At 39.3% G+C, this 25,715-nt stretch overlaps 1 protein-coding gene across 1 annotated transcript; it reads right to left on the bottom strand.

The window, feature by feature from the left end:
• Positions 1-8,590: 8,590 nt before the first annotated feature.
• Positions 8,591-17,971, bottom strand: RGS18 (regulator of G protein signaling 18). Its single transcript, XM_069862548.1, has 5 exons — positions 17,569-17,971; positions 16,894-16,995; positions 13,815-13,876; positions 12,658-12,824; positions 8,591-10,544 (listed from the first exon to the last, which is right to left on the bottom strand). The coding sequence occupies exons 1-5, from the start codon at positions 17,685-17,687 to the stop codon at positions 10,290-10,292; spliced, it is 705 nt and encodes a 234-aa protein (XP_069718649.1). The 5' UTR covers positions 17,688-17,971; the 3' UTR covers positions 8,591-10,289.
• Positions 17,972-25,715: the final 7,744 nt, after the last annotated feature.

Here is a 25,715-nt window from a genome sequence, read left to right as displayed (position 1 = left end):
ATTCTCTTCTTAGCAATCTTAGGAGGTTGTTCCTCATCCTCACCTTTTGTGGATCTGTAAAAGCAGTTTCAGGCCAAACTATCTGATGACCTTCACACGGAACAAAATATAGTGACTCTGGTCAACAGAGCTCCAGAAAATTGAAATCAGATGGGAACAGATATCAAGGTGGGCTACTGGGATGATCGGGAGAATGAAAACTGTCTTGTAGGAGGAGAATAAAAGACTTCAGTTTGCCTGTAAAATGAAAGCAAAGAGAAGCTATGATTGCTCTCTGGATACGGAGGTGTAAAAAGAAAGAAAAAAAATTATTTTACATTAAAAATCATATTAGCAAAATAATTAATGTAAATAAACAGCTAGTGAATAAGTTTAGGGTGGAAAGCAAAAGGGGGCTGTGGAAAAATTGTTGGCTTTAACAGTCCCTAAGTAGAATTTTTGTCCCTTCTACTCCTCTCTGCTTCAAAGATTGTGCTTCATATATTTTTTGATAAGATTGTTTTAAATTGTTGCCTTTGATAATAGGAAAGTAGAGGTGATGAACTGAGGTATCTCTTGCAGACCTACATAATCGTAAAAAAGACTCCTGGAAGCAAAATACAAATGTTGTCTGCAACTTCTTACCTTTGCAACTACTTGCTTCAGAAAGTGATAATAGAAGGAGATAAATATGAATTATCTTCTTAATTGTCTGCAGTGCTTTTTATTTCCCTTAATCAGTCACTGTCTCTTCTTTCAATAGAATGTGCACAGTGGACAGTAACATTGTGCCAGACAGGACCAAAAGCTTTCCGTGTGCTGTTGCTAGTAAGACTAACTTCAGCATCTTACAGGTGGAGAGAAAGCTTTCAGCACTCGCGTTTATATTAAACACTTTGTGACCAATTCTCTCCCAGGCTTGAGCTTTCGTAAAAGAGGATAAATATAGTACAAAACCCAAGCAATATTTATTTCTAGAGATTCTGGCCTGGCATATGCTAAATAGCTACAATTTGAATTTTCCAACAATGGGACTGTCTCTCTGACAGTTTGTTTCTAGCGTTCTAGTTTGTGATTTATGGTCTGCCCTTCCCAGGTAGAAAACAGGAGGTTCTGCAAAGCCGTACACGCATTTACATGCATTACTGTGTCTTGGTGTTTTTAGGAAAGGAGTTTACTTTTACTTACCCTAAGTTCTCACTGAGAAGTGGCCAAGATTTAGGAACAGTGCAAAACAGGTGCTGAGTTTATAGCCAAGTAAAAAAATTCTATATGTCTGATGCAAATTTCCTCTAGCTTTCTTAGTGTAATGCCAGTAAAGTCAGTGCAGTTATGAGAACAGAGATGACACTAAATTTATTAGGGATAATTACTGAGTCATCATCCCTGGCAGTGTCTAAAAGACATGCTGATGTGTTGCTTGGGGACATGGTTTAGCAGTTAACTTCACGGCGTTAGGTTTACAGTTGGTCTTGATCTTAGAGGCCCTTTCCAACCTAAAAAATTCTATGATTCTATCAAGCAACACATCATAGAATCACAGAATCACTAATTCACTAGGTTGGAAAGGACTCACTGGATCATCGAGTCCAACCATTCCCATCAATCACTAAACCATGTCTCTGAGCGCCTCATCCACCAGTCCCTTAAACACCTCCAGGGAAGGTGAATCAACCACCTCCCTGGGCAGCCTGTTCCAGTGCCCAATGACCCTTTCTGTGAAATATTTTTTCCTAATGTCCAGCCTAAACCTCCCCTGGCAGAGCTTGAGGCCATTCCCTCTCATCCTATCCCCTATCACTTAGGAGAAGGAGCCAGCTCCCTCCTCTCCACAACCTTCTTTCAGGTAGTTGTAGAGAGCAATGAGGGTTCCCCTCAGCCTCCTCTTCTCCAGGCTAAACAAACCCAGTTCACTCAGCTGCTCCTTGTAAGACTTGCTCTCCAGGCCCTTCACCAGCTTTGTTGCTCCTCTCTGGACACACTCCAGAGCCTCAATATTCTTCTTGTGGTGAGGGGCCCAGATGGATGCATCTATTTCTTTCACGATATTTACCCTTTCACGATATTCACCTTATAATGGTGATTATAAATTGACTAGTTTTATGTTTGTGAAATAGTAATACAATTGTTGCTATATAATAATCACATTAACTCTCACAAGACTCTTTATGAGAGGAAGGGTTGCAGGATCGGTGCCTATGGGGTTTTTTTATAATTATACACATCGTTTTATTTTTAAAAAATCCAATCAGTGCAACAGATGCATTTTTTTATTTTCTAACTAATTGTGTGATGTCTGAATGATAAAGACATGACCATCCCTTGGAGACTTTCAGTGCTGATGGGTATTTTTAAGTCAGTATTAGAAGCTGCAGAAGGATACTAAAACCCAGGAATAATTAAATGGAGGCAATCCAACTGCTCCTTACATTTTATGAAGTACTGATCACAATTCACAAAACCACAAAAAGCTATAAGGATATTTCACCAGTGTAACATGCAGTTCAGCGACTGCTTAGTCTATGTAAATGGATTGTATTTCAGGTATGCAGCAGGTAGTAGGATGGTCGTTATTATTTTTATTACCCCAGTATAAATATCCCAGGTACTCTAATCAAAGTTAAGCACAGTCACCTTTTCCCATAACAAGAAGCTGGTAGTATTATTTCCTCTGTTTGGAACTTAAAACTTTCTGGAAAGAAACCCTAGTATTTTGCTGAGAATTTATAAGGAGGAAAAGCGATCTTAGTATTAAAACAAATGCATCAGCTGCTTGTGAAAATGTATTACCTGTTCATAACAGCATCAAATAAACAATAGCAATATTAAAATGTAAGAGATGGGCTGGGAATTGCATGTAGAGTTATTTCTAAAGTTTTTGGAAATGTGGATCCAGCTGACACTGCTGATGTCTGTAGCTTGAGTTCACTAGTAAGCCAAGCTGTGCAGAGTGACTCAAGCCCTTATCTGCCCAGCTAATTTCAGTATATTTCAAAAGCTTTATCTGAGGCATCTGGCTTAACATTTCCATGACTCTGCTGAGTGTACTATGGATTTTGTTCTGAACTGAGGTCCCTTCCAACTCTAAGCATTCCATGATGCTATGAATTTCTTGCCTTTGACAGACCACAGGAGAACTAGGACTGTAGGAAAGGTAATGCAGATCTTTGATTGAATGTTTCCTCCTTTGCCAATGTTACTTGCAAAGGACTACTGATGTACTAAATATTTAAATCTCCCAAACTTTTAGGTTTACTGCCTGACTTTTTTCTGAAAATCTTCTTCTATTCTTTAGCTATTTTTAGGCATTAGTTCCACTGTGTTGTCTTCCTTAATGAAAAGTTATTGGCTGTTTAGGGGAATAATGCATGCCACTTTTAGTTCTTCTAACCCACATCTCATCTCAATACCAATCTCTATAAATAGTATAAACCAACTCTCAATGTCCAAACTATTGGTTTATTAGCTTTAAAAAATCACTTCTGTTTTGGTATGTTCCTAAAAGAGCTACCTTGTACTCACCTGAGTGCAATCTGAGAAAAGGTCACACTCTCCAACAGCTGTTTAGGCGTGCTGACGTTTCCAAAGGATGAGGTTCAATATGTTATTGCCTTTTTGCACTTGGCCTCTGTTAAATCCATCACATACCTGGGTTTGCTTAGATAGTGTTTTGTATAGTGTAAACTCAGCAGAAGAAAAGTTAATGTTCTGCTGGTACAAGCAATTCAAGCAAACAGAGACTTGGCTGCATCTCTTATGTTGGGAGAAGCCAAGATGATCTGAGCACTGCTGGCATCCTAGTAACATGGAAACACCTGTCATTTGGGATGCAAATATATTTTAATCACAGCACTATGTAAATGTCTACCTTCCAACAGTGCTGCACTGCATGGTGGACTCGCACAAATACCATTTTTTCCATATAAATAATTCTGTGTCTTCAGTATGCCACAGAGCTGTTTTGCATAAGAAAATAAGCTGTCATTTTCCGCCCAAGCAAAGTATCCCCTTCAGTTAAAATGTTCTGATTTCAAGAGCTACTTGTCCAAATGTTTTAACAGTGTTCTGAGACTCTTCATATATAGAATTTCTAAGTAGTACACAAACACAAAGCTACGTTAGAAGAAAATTGGAAACAAATCTCGAAAACGTGCCACCTTGAAGATTCTCACTTAGTGCTAACTAGCAGTGTTTGGAATAGCTCATGTCCTACCTGGATAAACATGCTGTTATTGGCACAACATCAAACTTCACAGAACTTCATATTTGCACAAGATGCCTATACAATGCAGACAGATTAGGACCATATTGCGATCTTATCCTTGCACACAGGTATAAATTGCACCAACACAAGAACTTATGAAAGGCAGGCATTATGCTTCAGAAAGCTCTTGAACTGTCATTCCCTACGTCAGTTGTCTCTCGAGTAGTGCGTTGCAGCTGGTTCATCAGAAGCCAAGAGGTACTAGGTGCTGAATGAAAACGGAAAATCTTGCTTGCCTCTTTCTGTAGAAGATTATTGGAAGTGTACTTCTCACTTCTCCAGTTTGCCTACGTTCAAGTAACATGGACACAGTATCTGTATGATATAGAACTCCTACCAAGTTTCCCATAGGGAGATAGTCCACACAAGGATTTAATTCTTAGAAGTCTTCTCTTCCTTAAAGAAAAAATGGAGTAGCATTAACTGCAGAAATTTAAGATAAAACCAGAAAGTTTTGGAGAAAGAAGAGTTTCTAAAGTAGAAACAGACTGCTTGATGAAGAAACAACAGTATAGGGTTGTCCTTATGTTAGGCTTCAGCTTAATCTTCTGCCCTGTTTGAAAACTCTAAATTGACTTCCATTGGACTATATTTCATGGTAGTTAATTTTAGATACTTTTCATGGAGAAGGCAAAAATAGTTTCTAGACTGTAAATCTTGGTGTCTAGATAAACTCTTGTAAATAGCCTTATGAGGACATTATGCAAACAGATGCCATTTAGGAAGGAGAGATAAAAGCTTTGATATAAAACCAGAGGGAGCTTTTGTGACACCAGCCCTAAATGATCAGATTACAAAAAGTGGAAGATGACAGAAAGACATTTGCAAGAAAAAAGTAGGAATGGAAGCAAGCTAGATGGCGTATGGAGGAAATATATTTTTGTCTTGGCACAGAGCCACGCAGGAGCTTAAAGGGCATTTGACTAAAATGCAAAGAACAGAGCTGGATCTAGGACAGGCATCTGACCAAGGCATAAATTTATGAGCATATGAATCACTGAAGAGAGGGAGATGATTTTATGGAATTTTATTTTTCAGTTGAGGCCTTTTGACAGTGTGCATGGAAAGGAGATGGAACTACATCCAAAGCAGTGGCTAATTAAAGCAGAGTGAGCAGCTGAGGGCAAAAAGGAAAGAAAAATTATCTAGCTTTTGTGGGTCACTTATAAGCTGTAGTATGTAAAGGCATTTAAGAGCCATGTTACCCATTGCCCACGTCAGTGGAAGTAGGAGATCTGTCTTTTTCTTTGAGATTCTTTATCTCAGATATCATTACCCTAATTTCTTGCCAGTTCAAAAATTAGTCAAGCTGTCTTTCGCACAATAACAAACCTCAAAAGCCAAAGAAGATATGCGTGTATGTGTATTTCCATCGCCCTCAAGTTTAATAGCAGGTAGTAATTCAGCTAATTTAAAGCATCTAGTTAGATCTAAGTATTGCAATAGAAGGCAAACCTTTGTGCTATATAAATTAGCAGGTCTTTTCCCTTGTACTTTAGATCTGAACACTTTGCCTTATCTAAGGAATAAATTCAAGTGTTTATGTAGGGTAAATTATTGCATTGGTAAAAAGAGTATTTTGAGAGTTCTTACTAAATGCTGAATGGCACATACAAATCTAAAAAGCTGCTACATAAAATAATGCCCGCTAAAAATATATGCCTGATAGGCTCTGTATGTGTGGTATTTGCAGTAGATCAGCTAAATACGAGGATTTACGTAACTATGACATTGATACTGTCTAAATTTGAGAAGCCCAACTATGTTTTCTGGAACTACTCTAAGGTTTATATTATAAGTACATCTATGCAGGTCTAGCCTTTAGTCTGATATATCCTGTCAAACTCAATCCTGGAGCAGCATCACGGTCTTACACTAAACCTATGCTTTGGTCATCTTCCAGAATTACTGTAGAGCATTAAATGATAGAGCACTTATTTTCTCTCACTACAGCCTCTCCTAGGAAAAAAACTTTGCTAGATAATTACGTCATTATAGTTTATCTTTGTGCCTTTTGCCTTCCTTTCTCTGAATTTATCTTGAATATTTTCTTACAGTAGTTCCCATTGCATTAGTCTGTTACAAATTCAGCTATGGTTCATAATTATCTTTGAAAAACATACATGATTAAACAGTTACCAGAAATATCTTATTTGGGTATTTTTCATTATAAAACTCATAAGAGGGACTGGCACCATCAGTACCATAGAGTGATGTTTTTGAGGAAGGCCTCCCTGGAGACAAGCAAAATTTTCCATGTGTCTGTGAAATGAAACAAAGGGTGCCTCCTAATCTATATTTATCTTTACAGACCTTTCTGATTAAGAGCTTGTTTTTTGTTAAGAACAAATAGTCTTGCTCAAGGTACTATATTTGTCATTTGGATTTTGGAACAGTGTTAAGTATATATATATTTTTTCCATTTATTTAATCCATGACAAGAGTAAAGGTGGGAATTCTCAGCTTGAGGGAACATAATTTGTGCCCATCTGCAAGAAGGGTCGCAGGGAGGACTCAGGAAACTACAGGCCTGTCAGTCTGACCTCAGTGCCAGGGAAAGTCACGGAACAGGTGATCTTGAGTGCTATCATGAAGCACAGGCAAAAGAACCAGCTGATCAGCCCCAGTCAACACAGGTTCACAAAAGGCAGGTCTTGCCAAACAAACCGGATCGCCTTCTATGACAAAGTGACTGGGCTGCTGGATGAGGGAAAGGCTGTGGCTGTATATTCCTGGACTTCAGTAAAGCCTTTGACACAGTTTCTCACAGCATTCTGCTTGAGAAACTGTCAGCCTCTGGCCTGGACTGGCGCACACTCTCCTAACTGGAAAACTGGTTGGATGGCCGGGCCCAGAGAGTGGTGGGAAATGGTGTGAAATCCAGCTGGAGGCCAGTGACAAGTGGGGTTCCCCAGGGCTCAGTGCTGGGTCCAGCCCTGTTCAATGTCTTTATCAATGACCTGGATGAAGGCATTGAGTGCACCCTTAGCTAGTTTGCGGACGACACTAAGCTGGGTGGAAGTGTTCATCTGCTGGAGGGAAGGGAGGCTCTGCAAAAGGATCTGAACAGGCTGGACCACTGGGCAGAGTCCAATGGCATGAGGTTTAACAAGGCCAAATGCCGGCTCCTGCACTTGGGGCACAACAACCCTATGCAGTGCTACAGACTAGGAGAAGTCTGTCTAGAAAGCTGCCTGGAGGAGAGGGACCTGGGGGTGTTGGTTGACAGCTGACTGAATATGAGCCAGCAGTGTGCCCAGGGGGCCAAGAAGGCCAATGGCATCTTGGCTTGGATCAGAAATGGTGTGGCCAGCAGGTCCAGGGAGGTTATTCTCCCTCTGTACTCAGCACTGGTGAGACCACTCCTTGAATCCTGTGTTCAGTTCTGGGCCCCTCACCACAAGAAGGATGTTGAGGCTCTGGAGCGAGTCCAGAGAAGAGCAACAAAGCTGGTGAGGGGGCTGGAGAGCAGGTCTTACAAGGAGCGGCTGAGAGAGCTGGGGTTGTTTAGACTGGAGAAGAGGAGGCTGAGGGGAGACCTCATTGCTCTCTATAACTCCCTGAAAGGAGGTTGTAGAGAGGAGAGTGCTGGCCTCTTCTCCCAAGTGACCGCGGACAGGACAAGAGGGAATGGCCTCAAGCTCCGTGAGGGGAGATTTAGGCTGGACGTTAGGAAAAAATTTTTCACGGAAAGGGTCATTGGGCACTGGAACAGGCTACCCAGGGAGGTGGTTGATTCACCTTCCCTGGAGGTGTTTAAGGCACGGGTGGACGAGGTGCTAAGGGACATGGTTTAGTGTTTGATAGGAACGGTTGGACTCAATGATCCGGTGGGTCTCTTCCAACCTGGTGATTCTATGATTCTATGATTCTATGATAATTACACCAAGGGAGGATCTAGCTGCAAATGTGTAAGTCATATGCCTGTGTTGCAACAGACCCACTGTTAAGGCTCAGAATAGTCTGTTCTCAAAGCTGTTCCCTTTCTCTAACAGAATTAGTAACACAAAAGATCAGAACATGCGTATTTTAAATATCTGAGAACTGTTGCCTCAAGACATTGTTGGTGATATTAGAGATTCCCTAATCAGAAACAGGATCGTTTTTGGCAAAACTGATCCACATTCAATGGACAGATATTCAAAAAGCAAGTGTAAATAAGCCACCCAGAAAAAAAGATACTGACTTCAGCCACAAAGTTTGGTTAGAATGTTGCCTTTCACTGCATTCATTCGTGTGACACCTGTGACAATGACAACAGGAGCGTAAACAGTTCTTAAAAAAATGAGGCTGGCAAGCTCCAAAGCTGCATTCGATATTGAGAAAGAGACTGAAGTACAGTATCAGTGCTACTAAAAACATTTTATTTATTCCTGAATCACTAAACCCAAGTTCTGATTGCTTACACAGTTAGAAATAGCACAAGCCTGGAACTTTAGGATGAGGGGAAGATAATGAAATAAACCAGTAAGGATCATATTCCTCATAGTTACAAATGTGTAACATTTCCTGTCTACTTCCCAGGAAATGCTAAGAGCTTGGAGATGGTTCCCAGGTCTTTGCAACTCAGCAGCCTTTCCTGATGAGTTCTGGTCTCTGTGTACAATAACACTTTTGATTGAAATGATAATGATTACAGTTAGTACAGAATTATAAGTGAAGTCTTCATGTTTTACTCATCAATGTACTTGTGATAAAATAAATCCTGATAACATTTTGAGTAGATCACTTCAGATGTATTAAAAGTTAGTAAAGCAGACACAGAAGCCCTCAGATCAAGCAGTTCACATATACCGTGAATTAATAATGAACAATAAGTCCCAATCTTAGAAACAGCACCTCTTCACTTTGACCTCCTACTGAAAGGGGGTAAAAAAGGGAGAAAGCTTAAATTCCATGCAAAGTAACTGAATATACAGGTCACAGTTACAAGTAAATCCTGCAGCCACATGCTAAACTGAACCAATGTTTAAGATTTTAAGAACTGCCCCATGCTTCAAGGTACATCTGCACAAATTCTGAAAGAAAAGGACAGGATCAGTGTGCATACTGACTACAAGAAGGATATGCTTGATTTCAATAGTAAAGAAATAAAAGGGGAGATTTCTCTTTCCTCCTCCATAACCATAGAGAGTATATTAATGACAAGTAGAACTGGAGTTACTCTACCTGAGTCCAAGAGCTATTAAACTTAAGATTCTTTTCCAAAATAAAAGGCAGGAAAAAAGAATTAGAACAAAGTTCAGTAACAAAGTTGGTATACCATAGATATTTACAAATAAAATTAGAAATTTTTTTTATATGTACACGTACACATGACCTGATATTTAATGACTCGCATTGTGTTAAAATAGCATTCTTGGCCTTATGTTTCTGCTACTTTGGTTGCAAAAAAATGAGAATACAAACATTTGATGGTAAAGCTAATCCATACAGCATAACTTAGTTGCAGAGCACAGACACACGTAAGAAGAACAGAGTACAAAATGTACCCCTAAAAAAGTAAATATGTATTCTTACTTTCCTCTTAAAATAATTAATTATTTTAATTTAAATTTTAATTATGCAGTGGCTGTAGTTATAATCCATGTAATTTTACATTATAATTAATAATGTTCCTATGTGTCTTGCAGTATGAGAAAATGCTACAAATACTCTGTACTTAGTGTAGGAAATATTGCAGAAACATAAATATGTGCAAAGGCTGGGTATATAGACTGTAACAGTGATGAAACTCTGTCCTAAATAATACAGGCTCAGGATACATGGTAGGTATAATCAAGTGGCATTTTATACATTTTTGTGCAAGAAAGTTACACTTTCCCTCGACATACAATTATAGCTCTTGCTTGAGTTTAAAAAAAATACTGTACAAGACATGCTGTGTCTTGCCTACTTCTCTATGATAAAAGAGATTAACCACTGGCTGCAGAACTCTGACATGGTATAATTGCGTGTAACTTTGCTTTCCATTCATTTACACCTCCTAAGAATCTGGATTCTAAAACACACACAGTTTTAGAACACACGTAGCTGAGTTTCACTGTTACCAGAGAGTCAGATCTGGTCGTACACCCTGGAAATCATTCACTGTAAAAGACCGTGATCTTCTCCGAAGGGTAGGACGACTGGGATTTTTCCCCCTAACCAAATTTAAATAAGGTTCAGATCTTAGGAAGCGTGGGTAGCTGTCTTGTTCCATCAGCCTGTAGACTCTGTTTTGTGCTTCATCAAAGGCGGTGATGAGGGGCTGATCAATATTCTGACTTGTGAGTTCTTTGGTCTGAAAGTCCAAATTTACCTGGAGAAGGAGGAGAAGTATATTTCTTTAATGGATATTCATGCATTTCCTGTTTTGTTATTCATAGCAATAATACTGTGCTTTGATGAAAGACTTTATTGATAAGAGGGCTTTGAATTCCTGATACAACCGGTTATTGATACCACAGAATTATTCAGTATGTTCATGTTCACTAGTGGCTGTCAGAAAGTCTTCACAGATGTGTCATTACTACAGTGGAAAAGCTAGTGAAACAAAGATAAAGTTTGATGTTTGATTAAAAGTAATTTTCTAATAGCATTCTTGGTATAGCTGCAACTGTCAGGCTTTGCAACACCAGACAAATACAGAACTATTCCCATTCCTTCTTAGATTTCAAGTAAAACTGTGTCTCACTAGAATATGTTAGTAGAAATTTAAAATTTCTGCTTTCTAGATAGAGTTGCCTGGTCTCAGCTGCTCAGTTGAATCCACGGAAGGAAGTCTCACCAAAGCCAACTGCTTAAGGTGAATAACACCACCCACGCTATGTGCAGCAAATGAAAAATATGACAAATAAAGAAATTGCTGCTTTGCTATTAGTCAGACCATGACTTTCACACCCTATCCTCTCTCTAGCTTTCCTCCTGCTCATCCTTTTGCTTATGTCAATCTCATAAATGTTGATAGTACCGACATTTGATGCCCTACCATACGATAAGTGCCCATAGATGAATCAGTTGTCAATGCAGGGGATTTATTTTTATGTAAGGTCCACTCCAAAGACATGAAGGAGGGAAAGAAATAAAAACAGACATAAGTCTTTGAAAGTGGACATTTCCTAGGAAGAGCAGATCTGAATCTTAAATATAATTTATAGGAATCTTAAACATAATATATATATAAATATAATATATTCATATTATATATAATAATATATATGTATTATACTATAAATAGAGTATAATTATATATACTATATTATTGTATTATATTATTATATATAATAATATATATATTCTAAATATAATTTTAAGGTCCTTTCCAACCCTAACTATTCTGTTTCTATGACTTAAAGGTGGAAATTTCATGATGTTGCAATCAATCTCTTAAAATGGGAATTAAAATGTTTTTGCCCCCATTACAGGGAAGTAGCAGTTACTGTTTGACTTGCTATTCTGACAAACAAAAAAGAAAAGCACAAGGGAAAAGGAGCATTGGCAAGTGACATATTTGATCTGCTTGAACCTGACAGAATTACAGGAAATTCAAAGCTTCAAAGACCTATTCAGGAGGCTGATTGTGATTTCAATAAGAGTTCTTCATCTCTCAACCTGTTCACCTTCTTCCTAGAGCAGGGAAAAAATATTCCTTTTACTCATTTATGAATCCTTTATAACGTGATTCAGTAACATTAAGAAATTCTAAATATGAAAACTTTTTGCACTATTATGGTAATATGAAAAGCCTTTAGTATCAGTGAGGACTGACATTCAACGCATTTTTCTGTACGGGCTGACAGTAAAACCTCCAAGAATACGCAATTAGAGCTGGGGGGGCAGAAAGGGGAGAGGGGTCAATCACTAATAGTCCATGCTTATAATTATTATTATAAAGGATATATTTAATTTAATAGTTACTTGTAGCCTTTTTTAGTTTTTTGGCTCATTTAAAATAAAAGCTTCTGAATCTCATTTATGTAGCAATTTAATAGATAATTACTATTTTAAGAGAAAGAGAGTTACTCTGGTGGTAGCTTTAAATAAGGCAGATAATACTTTTTCACAAATGCTACCTGATACCTCTCATTTGACATGCCTTTAACATTTAACATGCCTATTTCTTCTTATATAGACTCTGTATATGTGTTTATATATGTATACATCCTAGCTTTGCAGACTACTAGGAGTCTCTGATTGCTGCCATATAATACTTAAAACTCATTCTCTACATTTAGAAGAGAGGGTATTGAAAGGATATGGAGGACAGTGAGAATCATCTATGTCGTTGCTTTCAGATTTCCTTCCAGACCTTTGACATTTAAGATACAACCTTCTTATATCGGTGTTTACGTCGCTTCTGGGCATGCACTTCTTAAAACCAGATTTCATCACATGCAGTTGTGTCAAGTACTGTGTACAATGAAAAAGTGTACCTCTTTTGGAGCATCTTTCTGTATGAAGGTTTCATAAATTTTCCTAGCTTTTGGCAAAAGTTCGTGTGTAGTTTTGCATTTCTTGTAGGCCTCACAAGCAATCCAGAACTCGATGTTCTCCTCACTGAACTCAGTTTTCAGAAACTTTGTAAAGGCATCCAATCCAGCTGCAAAAGGGGATGTTGCATTGCATTAAAAATATATATCCTTATCAGACAGTTCCTCTTTTCACAGAGTCTGTGCAAGCTAACAAAACAGGTTGTGGCCCTTTTGAATAACACCATGTTATAGATATTTTAAAATACGTAAAGATTTTAAAGTAAGTGCAGTTTTTCATCATGACCTGAATGCTGAAACTCCCATTACAGAATTCTCAGCATGTGTAAAAATCCACTACGAAGATCTCATTAGTTTAGGAATGAAAGCAATCAAAACATGGATTACTTGCTCATAAGTAGCTGTTGGTCTAGTAACAATTTAAAATGAATGGCTTCTAGCATCTTTACAATTTGTTTTATCCTGTTGTTACTATGCTGAAGATATTTTCTTTTGCAACTACGCTTAATCCAGGGTACTTCTTGTATTGATGTCAACTGTTCTAAGAACAGACCTGAAAAGCACATAGTGTCCAGCACTGTAGCTGGACCACGTGTGTGTCCCTCCAAAGTAGGAAGTTGGGATATATGTGCACTTGTTGATTATGTAAGCAAAAAGCCCTTTCAAATGATGCCCAATTTTGTTCCTATCACTGTTTTAGAAACAAACTATGTCAGAAATGACAAAGTCAAAAATGACAAAGTCTTTCCTTAAGTACACAGAGCATGTTTTCATTTTTAACATTTTGTCTTGGAGTCAGGAATAATATTCAACTGACATTCTACTGTTTCTTGAAAGGACTCTATGTTGTCTATTATATTACTCTGTTCAATAAGGCACAAAACTTTAAAGTTATTTTCAACTATTTTCAGTAGTTGGCGGCATGCTATAGTGTAAGCACACGAGGAGAGCAGAAACATGCTGCTACAAATGACCCTATCATACGCAGCTTAGGTAACTGCCAAATCTATTTAAGAGCACACCTGGATATTATAGTTTTCCATCATTTTCCTTCAATTTTCCATCCTAACAAGCTGCACGGAGAGAAAAAAACTACTAACCTTTCTCAGAAAGCAGTTTTTCAAAAGATTCTCCCCATTTCACTGCTTCTTCAGGAGACACACTGTTTAAGAAACAGTAAGAGGTTTTGAGGAATTGTGTTTATGGTGTACTTACAAAACAGCTGTTAACATATGTTACCTATTACATATGTTAATCTGCCTGAGATTGTATCACAAAGCCTTTGGTTAGATCACCTAACTAAAGGAGCTCATTCTCTTAGCTGCTACAGAAATACTTGGGTTTATTTTTTCTGACATTTTTCCTGCAGAATTGTACTTCCCCTTCCCCACTTCCCCTGTTTAGAAAAAAACATCAGAACAGAGATTTTACTCTTCAGTGGTTGTGTTGCACTACTCATCTTTAAGGGAATTGAGATCATGCAGTATGGTAAAACTCATAAGGGAACCAGGTCAGTCACACACTTAAACTTAAAAAATACTCTTGCAGAGAGAAGTTGTTTTTAATGCGCTCAATTTGAGGCTGTGTTCCTACAGTCCTATTTCTAATGAAATATGGGAAATCCTATAGATGAATGACAAAGTTGTTGCAATATGGTTTAGGTTATAGTCTCAGAGGTTAATAGCATATGTCACCTGGTTTGTTTACCACAAACTTGTTTCAAATGTCATGTTATTCTGAGACACTGTGCTCCATTTATAAAATTCCACAAGTTCTTCATGTGAAGTTGCATGCATTTACTTTAATTTCAAATATTCTGCCTTAGAGAGCAATGCAGAAAGGAAAAAAGAACAGCTTACTTCATTCATAATTTTCCAGAAACCTCTTTTTGGTGTTGTACAGATTTTTGTAAAATAAGCCTGGAGATGAACTGTGTCGTACTACAACTAGGACTTGAGTTCTAAGCCTGAGGGTGAAGTCAGTTTTTATCTGGTGCTTTTTGAATATTAATATTTAGGACCATTTTCATTTGAGGGCAAAACACAGTACATTGAAAGTATCAATAAGCAACTTGTCCAGGATTAGCTGGTTAGAACATCTTCTTACGGATTGAACATCTAAAAAAGATTCTGCCTTCCTTGTGGAGTCTTACTGTTCTGTTGCCTGCCATAGTTACTTTGGGCTCGATTGGCAAAATCTGTAAGCACACGGAGTTTAAATAAAGGGAAATTCCTATCACTTTGGGAAGGATTTTAAGCCAATAATGATCTTGGTTTTGCACAAAATTAAAAGGAGGATTTAAAAAAACATTTTAGTAGCTGTCACGTCTCTCCTAGCTGAAGTCATTCCTTATAAGAATTAAAATTTTAATTAGGGGGAGACAAACAGTTCTTGAGAGTTACAAATGGTGGAGAAATGAACATATGCCACTAAAGTAGTGCGGAGGATTGTTGAGTTAGTGAAAATGAGATCTCACCCCCTTAGAATTTTTTAATTATGCGAAGTACAAAAAGTGCAATTCTCTGAACTGTGTGGACTTGTATATCCAGGAACAGTGACTTCCTATAGCTACAGAAACTACCTTAGTCGTAGAGCAAGATAAACTTTAATGGCTTCAGAAAATGTACACAGTCCATAACTGCACGAAATGCTGGACAGGTTCTTTGCCAGTTTTGGAAACTTCTGGTGTGGATTTCTGATTTTCTTTCAGAATCTGCATTAACCCTTATGGGGTAACCTGCCTTATGGATCCCCAAGACCTGGGTGTAGCTCTGAGCTGGGGAAGCAATGAGCTGCTGCCGTAATAGACAGAAATCTAGGCTTGCTTAGATCTGACACTTTCTAAAGATGAGAAAAAACTAGTTAACAGGTCACTAAGTTCACTTTCTACTTATGTTAGTTTATGTTAGGTAGTATCTCTATGTGTAGAATGGAAATCATAAAAACTGACTTGAAGCATTAAAATAATAAATCCCATATTATCTCATTTTATTATTTGAAAAATGATAGTTTTTCTTTTTTTTTCCTTTTTTTTTTATGTCTGCATCACTTTCTATCTGGAATCAGCACAGAGAGAAAAAAAGAGCAATACTATTTTTTCTTCTATACAGTAGGAACAGCAGAATCCCTGATAGTCAGACACCTGGCTGACAGTAAGTTCGTAGAAGACAGTTGGCTGAATGAAGAAATTATAGTCTAGTCAAAGAGGGAAATTCTTCAGAGAATTATTTATTGCTATTGTGGCTGCCTCTGAAACTTCTTTTCACAGATAATATGAATGCATTGATGGCTGTGTACTTTTATGAAATATCCAGGGGTAATCAGCCACTCAATATTATCTGCATGCAGGTGTCATGGAGTCTGAGCTTTCTCTTTTTAGATGCAATCTTTGCATGGTTTTACATGTCTGGAAGCGAGAAACAAAAAGGATATTCTCAGCACTGTATTACCTTTGTTCATCATTGTAATGTCTTGTATTTCTGAGTGAACTGTCTGAATTAAGGCTTCTGCCAGTAGCAAAACAAGGAACAAAGTCAGAGAATAAAAGAAAGCAAGGAAACCCTCCATGAACCTGGTGTGGAAAGACTTCCAGATCATGAGTATATCAACAACAAAACCAAGATTTCACACTATATCTTTATGAGAAATAGTACAACAGGGGCAATATTTCAATGGCATTTAAACATCAGTATCTGAATTTTGGAGACAAGAGTGTTCAAACAATCATAGCACTGAGGATGTATGTGTTCAGAATTTGGCATGCATCTGGCATTTGTACATCACAGAATTCTTTGGGAAAACGCTTACTAAGGAGCTGTGTGATCTCACTGTAAGCAGTACTTTGCTACATTTCTGAGTTGATGCTTGCTCAATATAGTCAGTGGACTAATGAAAATGCTGTTGGCACGATTAAAACGTTTAAATATGTCTGCAATCGTATAGAGACCAGTCTACACTTCATGGTGTGAAAACACTGGTTGTGACTACCTTAATGCATGTCAGATCATTCTATAATGTTTGTATGCTTTATCTAGATTGCTAATTTTAAATTAAATAGACCTTGAAAGTGTTACTCTCTACCAAGTCTGACTGCACACACACAAATGCAGGAAACATTCTGAGTCACACAGGGACTTCCTGAAAGGAATCCCTGTTGACTCAGTCTTTTATAATGCCTACCTTGCTGCTTTTGTCAAGTTTCCAGGTTTACCAAGCTGATCACCTTCATGGAATTCAGGTTTCTGCAGGAGAAGGCTCAGTCTATTTCTCTTCTGCTTAGCTCTACAACAGAATTAGCGTAGCTTGTCAGGTGACTTTATTGAAAGATTTTTTTTTCTCAAACATTTCTCCTACATATATAATTCACAAAATTCATACATGAATTGCTGGCAAAGAGAAATGGAAATATTTCTATATTCAGTATCTTTGTAATTCATTTTAAAGATGAGGGAGTGAAATTTCATGCTAGAGAACATATTGGCTCACCATCTTCTACTTTTAATATTTCACAAAGAAAAGGGAAGTATTGCTTCCTGTCATTTGAAATTTTTAAGAAGAAACTTCCCCAGATCATATTTGGGCTTTCATGAAGCATTTCTCAGAACTTCTTGAAACCTCCCTCTCCTGTTTTCTTAGTTTATCATTTGATTTGTTTCTTGTTCTTAAAAAGAAATATTTCCATGATGAATTAATATTTTATGGATAGAATTCCTAAGATTGTAGTTCATGAGTTTTCATACAAGTAAGTAAAAAAATAAAATTATCAGTGCCCTAAATTCATACCCACAAGCTATGCTAGCAGAATCCTCTATGTAAGCAGAACACTCGAAGTGTCAGCATGACCTTAAAACTTACCCAGACTTGCTTGCTTGATGAGGCTCTTCTTTAACCATTGATTTCATGACTTTGTGATAGGATTTATCCTTTGAAGCAGAAATATTTAGCTGGGGGAATAAAAGAAGTGGGTTCTCCATCTGCCTTTAAAAAAGCTTCCCAGTTTCAGAAAACGTTTCTTTTGCTTCCTAACAGCAGTTACATCTGGTGTAACTGATGTGCTCGGATGTGCTCAGGCGGGCTCTCACATGTTGTACTGGGCAGTCTGGGTTGCCCCCAGTTGGCTCTTGAGCAGTTTCCAGAACAGGTAGTGGGAAGAAGGAGGTTCTCCACCTTCACTGCCACTGCAGCTGCACATACACAGGAATTTGAGTTCTGGTTTTACAGTCATCATTTAGGGAAGTGAGACTGCAACTTTGTAAAATGACTGTTGATCAGGCAGACAAACCCAGCTACCAGTAGAAAGCCACTCCCACGTTTCTGCTTGTGGAACTTGCTATGTTGCTGGACTTACAACAAAGCCATCATTTTCCCCAAACACCTGTAAGAAGTGTACATAGTTTCTCTAAAATAAACTTTAATGAGACTACTTTTCCATAAAATAACATACAACATTGTCTTAAGCTCTTAGAATTTCTAATCGACCTTAAACTGCCCTCTACAGCCTCAGCTGCTATATGCTGGACACCCTATCAACTCTACCTACGTTATGCTAACTTGAAATCCGGGATTTCTCAGAGGTTCCTGCAAAAGCCAGATGAAGCTGTGGAAGTGGAAAATTTTTTTTTTCCACATTTTTTCAGAAATAATGAGCACTTGCTTCCAGTTTCAAGTTTGTCCCTTTAAAACTCCTTTATCTTTTATATCTGAGGCTTTATTTTCCTTTACAATCTCCCTAACAGGATAAAAAGTCTTCAGTTCAGCACAAAAAATTATGATTTTTTTTGACAATAGATAACTAAAAATTTCTCATTTCAGTTTCCATATTGTAGAAATGTATTAAATGTTTTGGCTGATTAAGAATAAAACAATCCTCCTTTTTTTTAATAGCAGTGCCTCATTTTGTTTATTCAGGTAAGACACTAATCCTTGGGGAGAAGAAACGGCTTCATCAGCTTCCCACAATTTTGTCCAGTTCTGTGCAATTATGCAACTTGAGTAAGATCTGGTGAAAGTCCCACCACAGCCCTTTCCTTGTGGCTTGTGGATCTGAGGAGGATGAGAGCTACAAATATTCGAAAAAGCTAAAAAAAAACAAACACCCCTTTGCTGGGACTCTGAATTCCTGAAACATTAGAATAAAAGATGTTATCTATTGTGATTTTTTTAAGAGATAAAAAATGGAAGAAAAATCATGTGTATTAATGTGTGATACAATTTTTAAAATCAGGCTGAATGGGAAATATTCAGTGCAAACCTGTATATTGTGACCCAAAGGCCTTTAAGAAGCAGGATTATGGTTATACATTGCATTTTCACTTCAGCGTAAGCTCATATACCACATCCTGCTTATTTTAAACTGGCTTTAACCACAGTTGTCTTTAATAACATAGTAACATAAAGAAATTTGTGATGAGGACAGAATGTCCTACTTCCCAATCATTTCTCTAACCACTGAGATGTATTTGCAAATCTTTTGGGAAGGAGACTAATAGTTTTAAGGCCCTCAAATCAAGATAAGCTCTGCAAAGCGAGAGCAATATTGAATCAATTATTTATTACTTGTAAAAAAAGACTATATACATTTTTCAAGAGAAGATATGTTTTCAAAACAATCTTTCTGTGACAAAAAAAAAGGCAAAATTGAATACATCATAAAGTTGCAGGTAGTCCCTTGGCATGATGTCCTGATCCCTTTTGGCCTGTTCCTCACTGAGAAGTGTCCACACTGGCTTCTGTCAATATTCAATAAGGTCCTACCACAGCTTATGTTAAACTCATATTTGACTTGTGTAAAACCACAATTGGCTTTAATAAATAATTCTGCTGTTCTTCAGTATGTTGTTGACAATTTATCACTCCTCAATATTTATGTTGTCTATTCCTTATTGGGAATCACTTTCTGTGAAAGAAATATTGACTGGTATCAATAGCAATGATGACATTGTATTGTATGCTGAGTATGTCACATCCCTTTTTTAAGGTAAGCACTGAAAGATTCGGATTTCCTAATCAGGTGAATAGAAGTGAAGCTGTGATTGAGTGGTTCAGCTCAGCACAAAGAAGCAGAATACAATGTAGAGGTCCCTATTGTTAGCAATTCCTCCTCATCTTTCTTCAAGATATTTTTGTTACTTGCCCAGTTAAGAGTAAACTTTGCCTCCTTCATGCCCACGCTCATGTTCTTCTCATTCTTCTTCTCATTCAAACCCAATGTCACCACCATGACTTTATTGGAGTTATGTTTGCTTTAGTTTCTGCTGAAGGGAAATGATGTTCACGTTTATCAGAATAAAAAATAGCAACACAGTCTCTTTACTGTCCTGTGAAGAAAAAGCATGGAAATAAACTTCACTGAAGAGCCTGGGCTGAAAAGATGTATTTTCATATTTCTCTTTCTTTTTCCTGAAAGGGATTTGAAGAGTGGAAAATTAAATTACATGTTTTGAATTAATTTGGCTCTAATAAATAATTCTGCTGTTCTTCAGTAACTTGTTGAGAATTTATCACTCTTCAATATTTATCTTGTTTATCCCTTATTGGCAACCATAATTAATCCTACAGTTTAATAATTATATGATGTAATATATGGTTGTTTTGTTTATCTTCAGATTTAAAAAAACAATCATCATGAAGCAATGCCAAAAGGAAAATAGTTGTAATTTAAATCTCAAATAGAGGAGCTTGCAGTCTGATAATTCAGTTAATTTCTTTAGTGGTGCACTGAAAAGATTCATCCTAGTGGAAGCTCTTGGCATGTGGGATACTTCAGACTTAGTGGAAAAGATGCATTATTTTGCCAACGCATAGTTCACATTACGAGACCCTCTTTTTTGCTGCTGTTGAAAAGGAAGGAAACAAAATTGCATTGCTTCAGATATGGATCCCTGACCACAGGAACCTAACGCTACGTTTTCAGGGTCTGTAGGTCCTATCAGTCAGGACAGATCTCAAAAGAGTTTTGTAAGGCATCCATGATGAAAAGTCAAGATCATTGCAGGCCTGAGAATCTTTATGGTTTCTGCAGAACTTCTGCTATAGAAAATATTTACATCTGTGCAAAACTAAATTAATTTACTTGGTCTTTAGAAAGGTCAAAATAAGAAAGTGAGTCTGCAAAATTCTCAGCTGTATTCATTTCCTGCCTGCCCCATCGTTAAAAGGCTGGCATCTCTGATTAGTTCTATTTACATATTACATACATCACTGTCACAGTTAATCTACAGGAAGCTGGTTTCTCGTTTTAACCACTCAATGTTTACAACTAGCTCTCCACAAGTGTATAGCACTGACATCAGTGCTCATTAGCAATTGTGTTTTAATGACCAGCTTCCAAAGTGCTCACCTAGGACACTCAAAGCACACATTTTAAAATGCATGTGAGTGCTCTAGGTGAGCACTTTGGAAGCTGGTCATTAAAATGCATGTTAGTGTGATATTCACAGGAAAGGTTTAAGGTAGGAATGTACTATAAATTCTACTCAAAATATCCTACTGGAGTTACGCACTACTGCATTTATTTCCATCTTACAGAAACCCAGAGGGATTCCCCACATTATTACCTGGGGTTTTTTTCCAAGAGATTGGATTAGAGGCTATGTAATCTGGCTAAAACTGGATTTTGGGATGCAGCAGATATGAGCAGCAACGTAAGAACTAACTGAACCCACTCTTCATTCTGCACTCCAGGCAGCAGTATGCATTTTATGGATTCCTCACAGTCAGTTTTGGTGTCATGTCATGACAAAAGATCTTGCCATTTGGGGACTATCCATTTCTCAGATTTTTCTGGCTTTTAGCTTGAATCATGATGTGCTTTGTTATTATGGTTTTGATTTGACACAGTCCTTGACTTTTGCAACTGTTGACCTTGGCAAGCTCTGGTTTTCACACCAGCATCTAAACCAGATCCTCATCAGGTCTAATATGTTGCTCCTGTATTTCTAATCTGACTTTCTCTGTCACAGCTAGAATAATTGGAATCACAAAAATAGGTTTCACAAAGCTTGCCAAAAACACTTCCGCAAAAGAGAGGTTGCATGATAATTGCACTTTTCATATGCACACCAGAAAGCAAGTTATTATAGTATTTCTGTTGAGTAAAACTGGGTAATCATTTATAAGGTTACACTGTCAATTTCATAAACATAAAACTTGAAGTAATTTTGATGTTGCTGTAGCCACCAAATCTAGGTGATAGGGTTGCCATTGCAAAAGCCACATCTGTCCCACTACTCCCTCTGTCGGAAAAATTCTGACACATCCTTTCTCCTTTCCTTTAAAAAAGAACACAAACAGCCCTGCTTGGAAACCCAACATCCCAGGTGTTTTCCAGTCAGATACGTCCAAGAGAACTGTATGCAAGTGCTGTGGGCATCCTTCTGCGACAGGCAATTTCCTTCCCTCCCTCCTTCCTTCCTCAAAAACATGGCCCAGCTGAAAGGGGCTTGCTTGGGTTTGATTCAGTTTGGAGTAGCAATATACAGAACAACACATTTTTAAGGACTAAAAAAAAATCAGTAAGATCATAGAATCATAGAATCATAGAATCATAGAATCATAGAATCATAGAATCATAGAATGGTCTGAGAGTTGCAAGCAACCTTAAAGATCATCTAGTTCCAACCCCCCCGTCATGGGCAGGGAAACCTCCCACTAGATCAGGCTGCTCAAGGCCCCATCCAGCCTGACCTTGAACACTTCAAGGGATGGGGCATCCACAAGTTCCCTGGGCAACCTGTTCCAGTGCCTCACCACCCTCATTGTTAAGTAATTCCTCCTTATGTCCAGTCTAAATCTTCTCCTCTCCAATTTATAGCCATTGCCCCTAGTCCTACCACTACATGCCTTTATAAACAGTCCCTCATAGTTTTCTTGTACCTCCCCCTTCAGGTACAGGAAGGTCACTATAGGGTGTCCTTGGAGCCTTCTCTTCTCCAGGCTGAACAACCCCAACTGTCTCAGCCTGTCCTCGTACGGGAGGTGTTCCAGCCCTCTGATCATCTTTCTAGCCCTCCTCTGGACCCATTCCAACAGTTCCATATCCTTCTTATGTTAAGGATTCCAGAAATGGACACAATACTCCAAGTGGGGTCTCACAAGAGCAGAGTAGAGGGGTAGAATCACCTCCCTCGACCTGCTGGCCACACTTCTTTTGACGCAGCCCAGGACACGATTGGCCTTCTGGGCTGGGAGTGCACACTGCCAGCTCATGTCGAGCTTCTCATCGACCAGCACCCCTAAGTCCTTCTCTCCATGACTGCCCTCAACCACATCATCCCCCATACTATATTGAAACTGCAGATTGCCCTGACCCAGGGGTAGGACCTTGCGCTTGGCCTTGTTGAACCTCATGAGTTTCACAGAGGCCCAATTCTCCAGCCTGTCCAGATCCCTCTGGATGACATCCCATCCTTTCGGTGTGGCAACTGCACCACTCAGCTTGGTGTCATCTGTAGAATTGCTGAGGGTGCACTCAATCTCACTGGCTATATCATTGATGAGGATATTAAACAGCACTGGTCCTAGTACGGACCCCTGAGGGACACCGCTTGTGACAGATCTTCATGTGGACATTGAGCCATTGACCATTACTCTTTGAATAAGATCATGTAACCAATTTCTTCTCCACTAAACAGTCCGCCCATCAAGTCCATACCTCTCCAATTTAGAGAGAAGGATATTTTGGGGGACTGTGTCAAAGGTTTACAGAAGTCCAGATAGATCACATCCATTGGATTTTGCCTAGGAGGTTCTCTGCTGAAAGGAGATATTTGTTCTTTCTCCCAGGCCAATTTCCAGTCTGGGACACAGGCTGAGGGACAGCAATGACCTCGGGTCCCCACCAGGACCCACCATCAAGAGAGACAGAGCCTTTTCCTCCACCACAACAGCAGGTGGCCATGTGCCATTCAGCAGGATGGTACATGATGTGGCTTGAGCTTCAGGGTCATGTTTGCTGGAGGAACAGTAGTGAAAGCTCTGCCAGGTGGGGAATGGCCACCTATGAGGCTCCATCTCCCAGCACGTGGCAGCCTCGACATATTGCCCTGGACAGTTCTGCCCCCATGAAGGCCCTAGCACCACCTCATCTCCAAGCACCCCTCTGGGCTGGGCCCACCACCACACCACACTACAAGGCTGTCACCTTCTGCCACTGAACAGGGCAGTGTTCTGCCTCTGGGCTTGCCCCATGGGCAGAGAGTGCAATGGGCAGTGGCAGGGCTGAAGGAATGCCACCTGTGGGAGTGATGAGGCTATGGACCTCATCAGGATTATGAAAACAGTGTTCTTGCCTCTATGTTTCCTGCAGTGAGCAGGTGATGGAAAGCCCTGCTCAGTTGGTTGCTGCTGCTTGTAAATAGTTACCCTCACTGAGCTAGCTGTGACCAAAGGCAAGCAAACTGGGCTCCCTGGCTCTGCTTTTCTTACTGCTTGTACTGGTCTCCTTTTACTTATCATGCTGTGTTTCTTTTCTGGAGGTAATTTAGTCACATTCATGAGGTTCCCCCGAAGGTTTAGAACTGTCTCTGTGAGTGGGTCTGGACCTGCAGCCAGCAAGAGTCGAGCTGGTGATAGTTGAATACAGCCAGATCACCCTGGGGCCAAGGAGAAGAGCAGAGCTCCATGCAGAGCTCTTCTCTATCTCCTGGTGGTACAGCTGAGTAGCCCACATGCCTGCACAGTTGGTCATTGCTCAGACTTCAGGTTGGAGCTTGCAGCCCACATTCCCTGATCGTTTACCTTGTGAGTTATGGGAGAGCTCATATGTGAGCCAGGCCTCTGTGGTACCCTCAGATTTGCAGGATGGTTCACACCGGCTCACCTCAGACACATGCCACCACATGAACTTTCTTGCTTGGGGGCAAGTCAGGATCCCTTGACTCAGAAAACTCAGACCATGAACTCTCAGTTTAAAGATCATGTGTATCAGAGTACCCTTCTATCCATGCTGAGAGTGACGAGGATACTCTTACCTAACATCTGCTCACACAACATTAGTGTATTTTGTGGCTTCTGATGAATCTGTAGTATCTAGAGCCAGATCATGCACCAGTTTCCTGGTCACCCTCTTCCAGTGACAGCCCCATTAATAAGAAATTCCTGTTTGTGTTGGGGGCATGCACCTTGTTTGATTTTATTTCTGCTACTTTCATAGAATCACCAGTGCTGAGTACAGGGCAGAATAATTTCCCTGGTCCTGCTGGCTGCAGGCATAAAAATTCCAGTACTGAGTATATGCTGGGGCAAGCAGCTGATGCCTTGGTGTACCTGCAATATTAGCGGCAAGCACAGAACAAACAGCCAATGCTCTCATGCTTGCTAGCTTGTTGAGACCTTGGAATCTTTATTAAGACCTGTGGGCTAATAGGAAAGGAAGGCACTAGGCAGAAAACATGACGATTAGGGGCACATCTGTGGAAAACAGGGGATTGCAATCTATTGCTGTACTGCGGGATTCTCACAGGTGGAAATTCACTGGGATAGCTGTTACTGGATACAGAGGCACTACATAAGGTTTGCAAACTCTCAATAAAGTTGATCTCGCTTGTTTCCTCATCGACGGAGTCCATGCCTTAATCGCTACAGCTGGCCATGGCTGTTTCTAATACAAGTCAAGATGCTATTGGCTTTCTTGGCCACCTGGGCACACTGTTGGTTCATGTTCAGTCGGCTGTCAATCAGCACCCCCACATCCTTCTCCGCCAGTCAGCTTTCTAGCCACTCTTCCCCAAGTCTGTAGGGCTGCACAGGGTTGTTGTGTCCCAAATGCAGGACTGCAGTTTGGCCTTGTTAAATCTCATCCTGTTGGCCTCAGCCAAAGCAGTGACAAATGATTCTTCAACAGCCAGGAAAGGACCCAAGCTCACAGTCCATCTGGATTTTGCAATGGAAATTATGCAGGTTCCTGCATGTACTTGGTTAATAACAACCCCAGGTGCCAACATCAAGAGAGCAGTTGCATGTTTTGCCACATCAGCACAGCACAACCACAAAAATAGAACTTG

Source organism: Phaenicophaeus curvirostris, chromosome 8, assembly GCF_032191515.1.
Source record: "Phaenicophaeus curvirostris isolate KB17595 chromosome 8, BPBGC_Pcur_1.0, whole genome shotgun sequence".
In the NCBI taxonomy this organism is placed as follows: Eukaryota; Metazoa; Chordata; class Aves; order Cuculiformes; family Cuculidae; genus Phaenicophaeus; species Phaenicophaeus curvirostris.
Note: the sequence above shows the minus strand (reverse complement) of the source record. Positions and strands in the feature narration are given on the sequence as shown.

Coding starts and splice junctions, on each gene's coding strand:
- RGS18 (XM_069862548.1), bottom strand. CDS start 17,687: ATGGAGAACCCACTTCTTTTATTCCCCCAGCTAAATATTTCTGCTTCA. Junction 16,996..17,568: donor CATCAAGCAAGCAAGTCTGG/GTAAGTTTTAAG, acceptor ATTCTGTTGTAG/AGCTAAGCAGAAGAGAAATA. Junction 13,877..16,893: donor AACTTGACAAAAGCAGCAAG/GTAGGCATTATA, acceptor TTTCTTAAACAG/TGTGTCTCCTGAAGAAGCAG.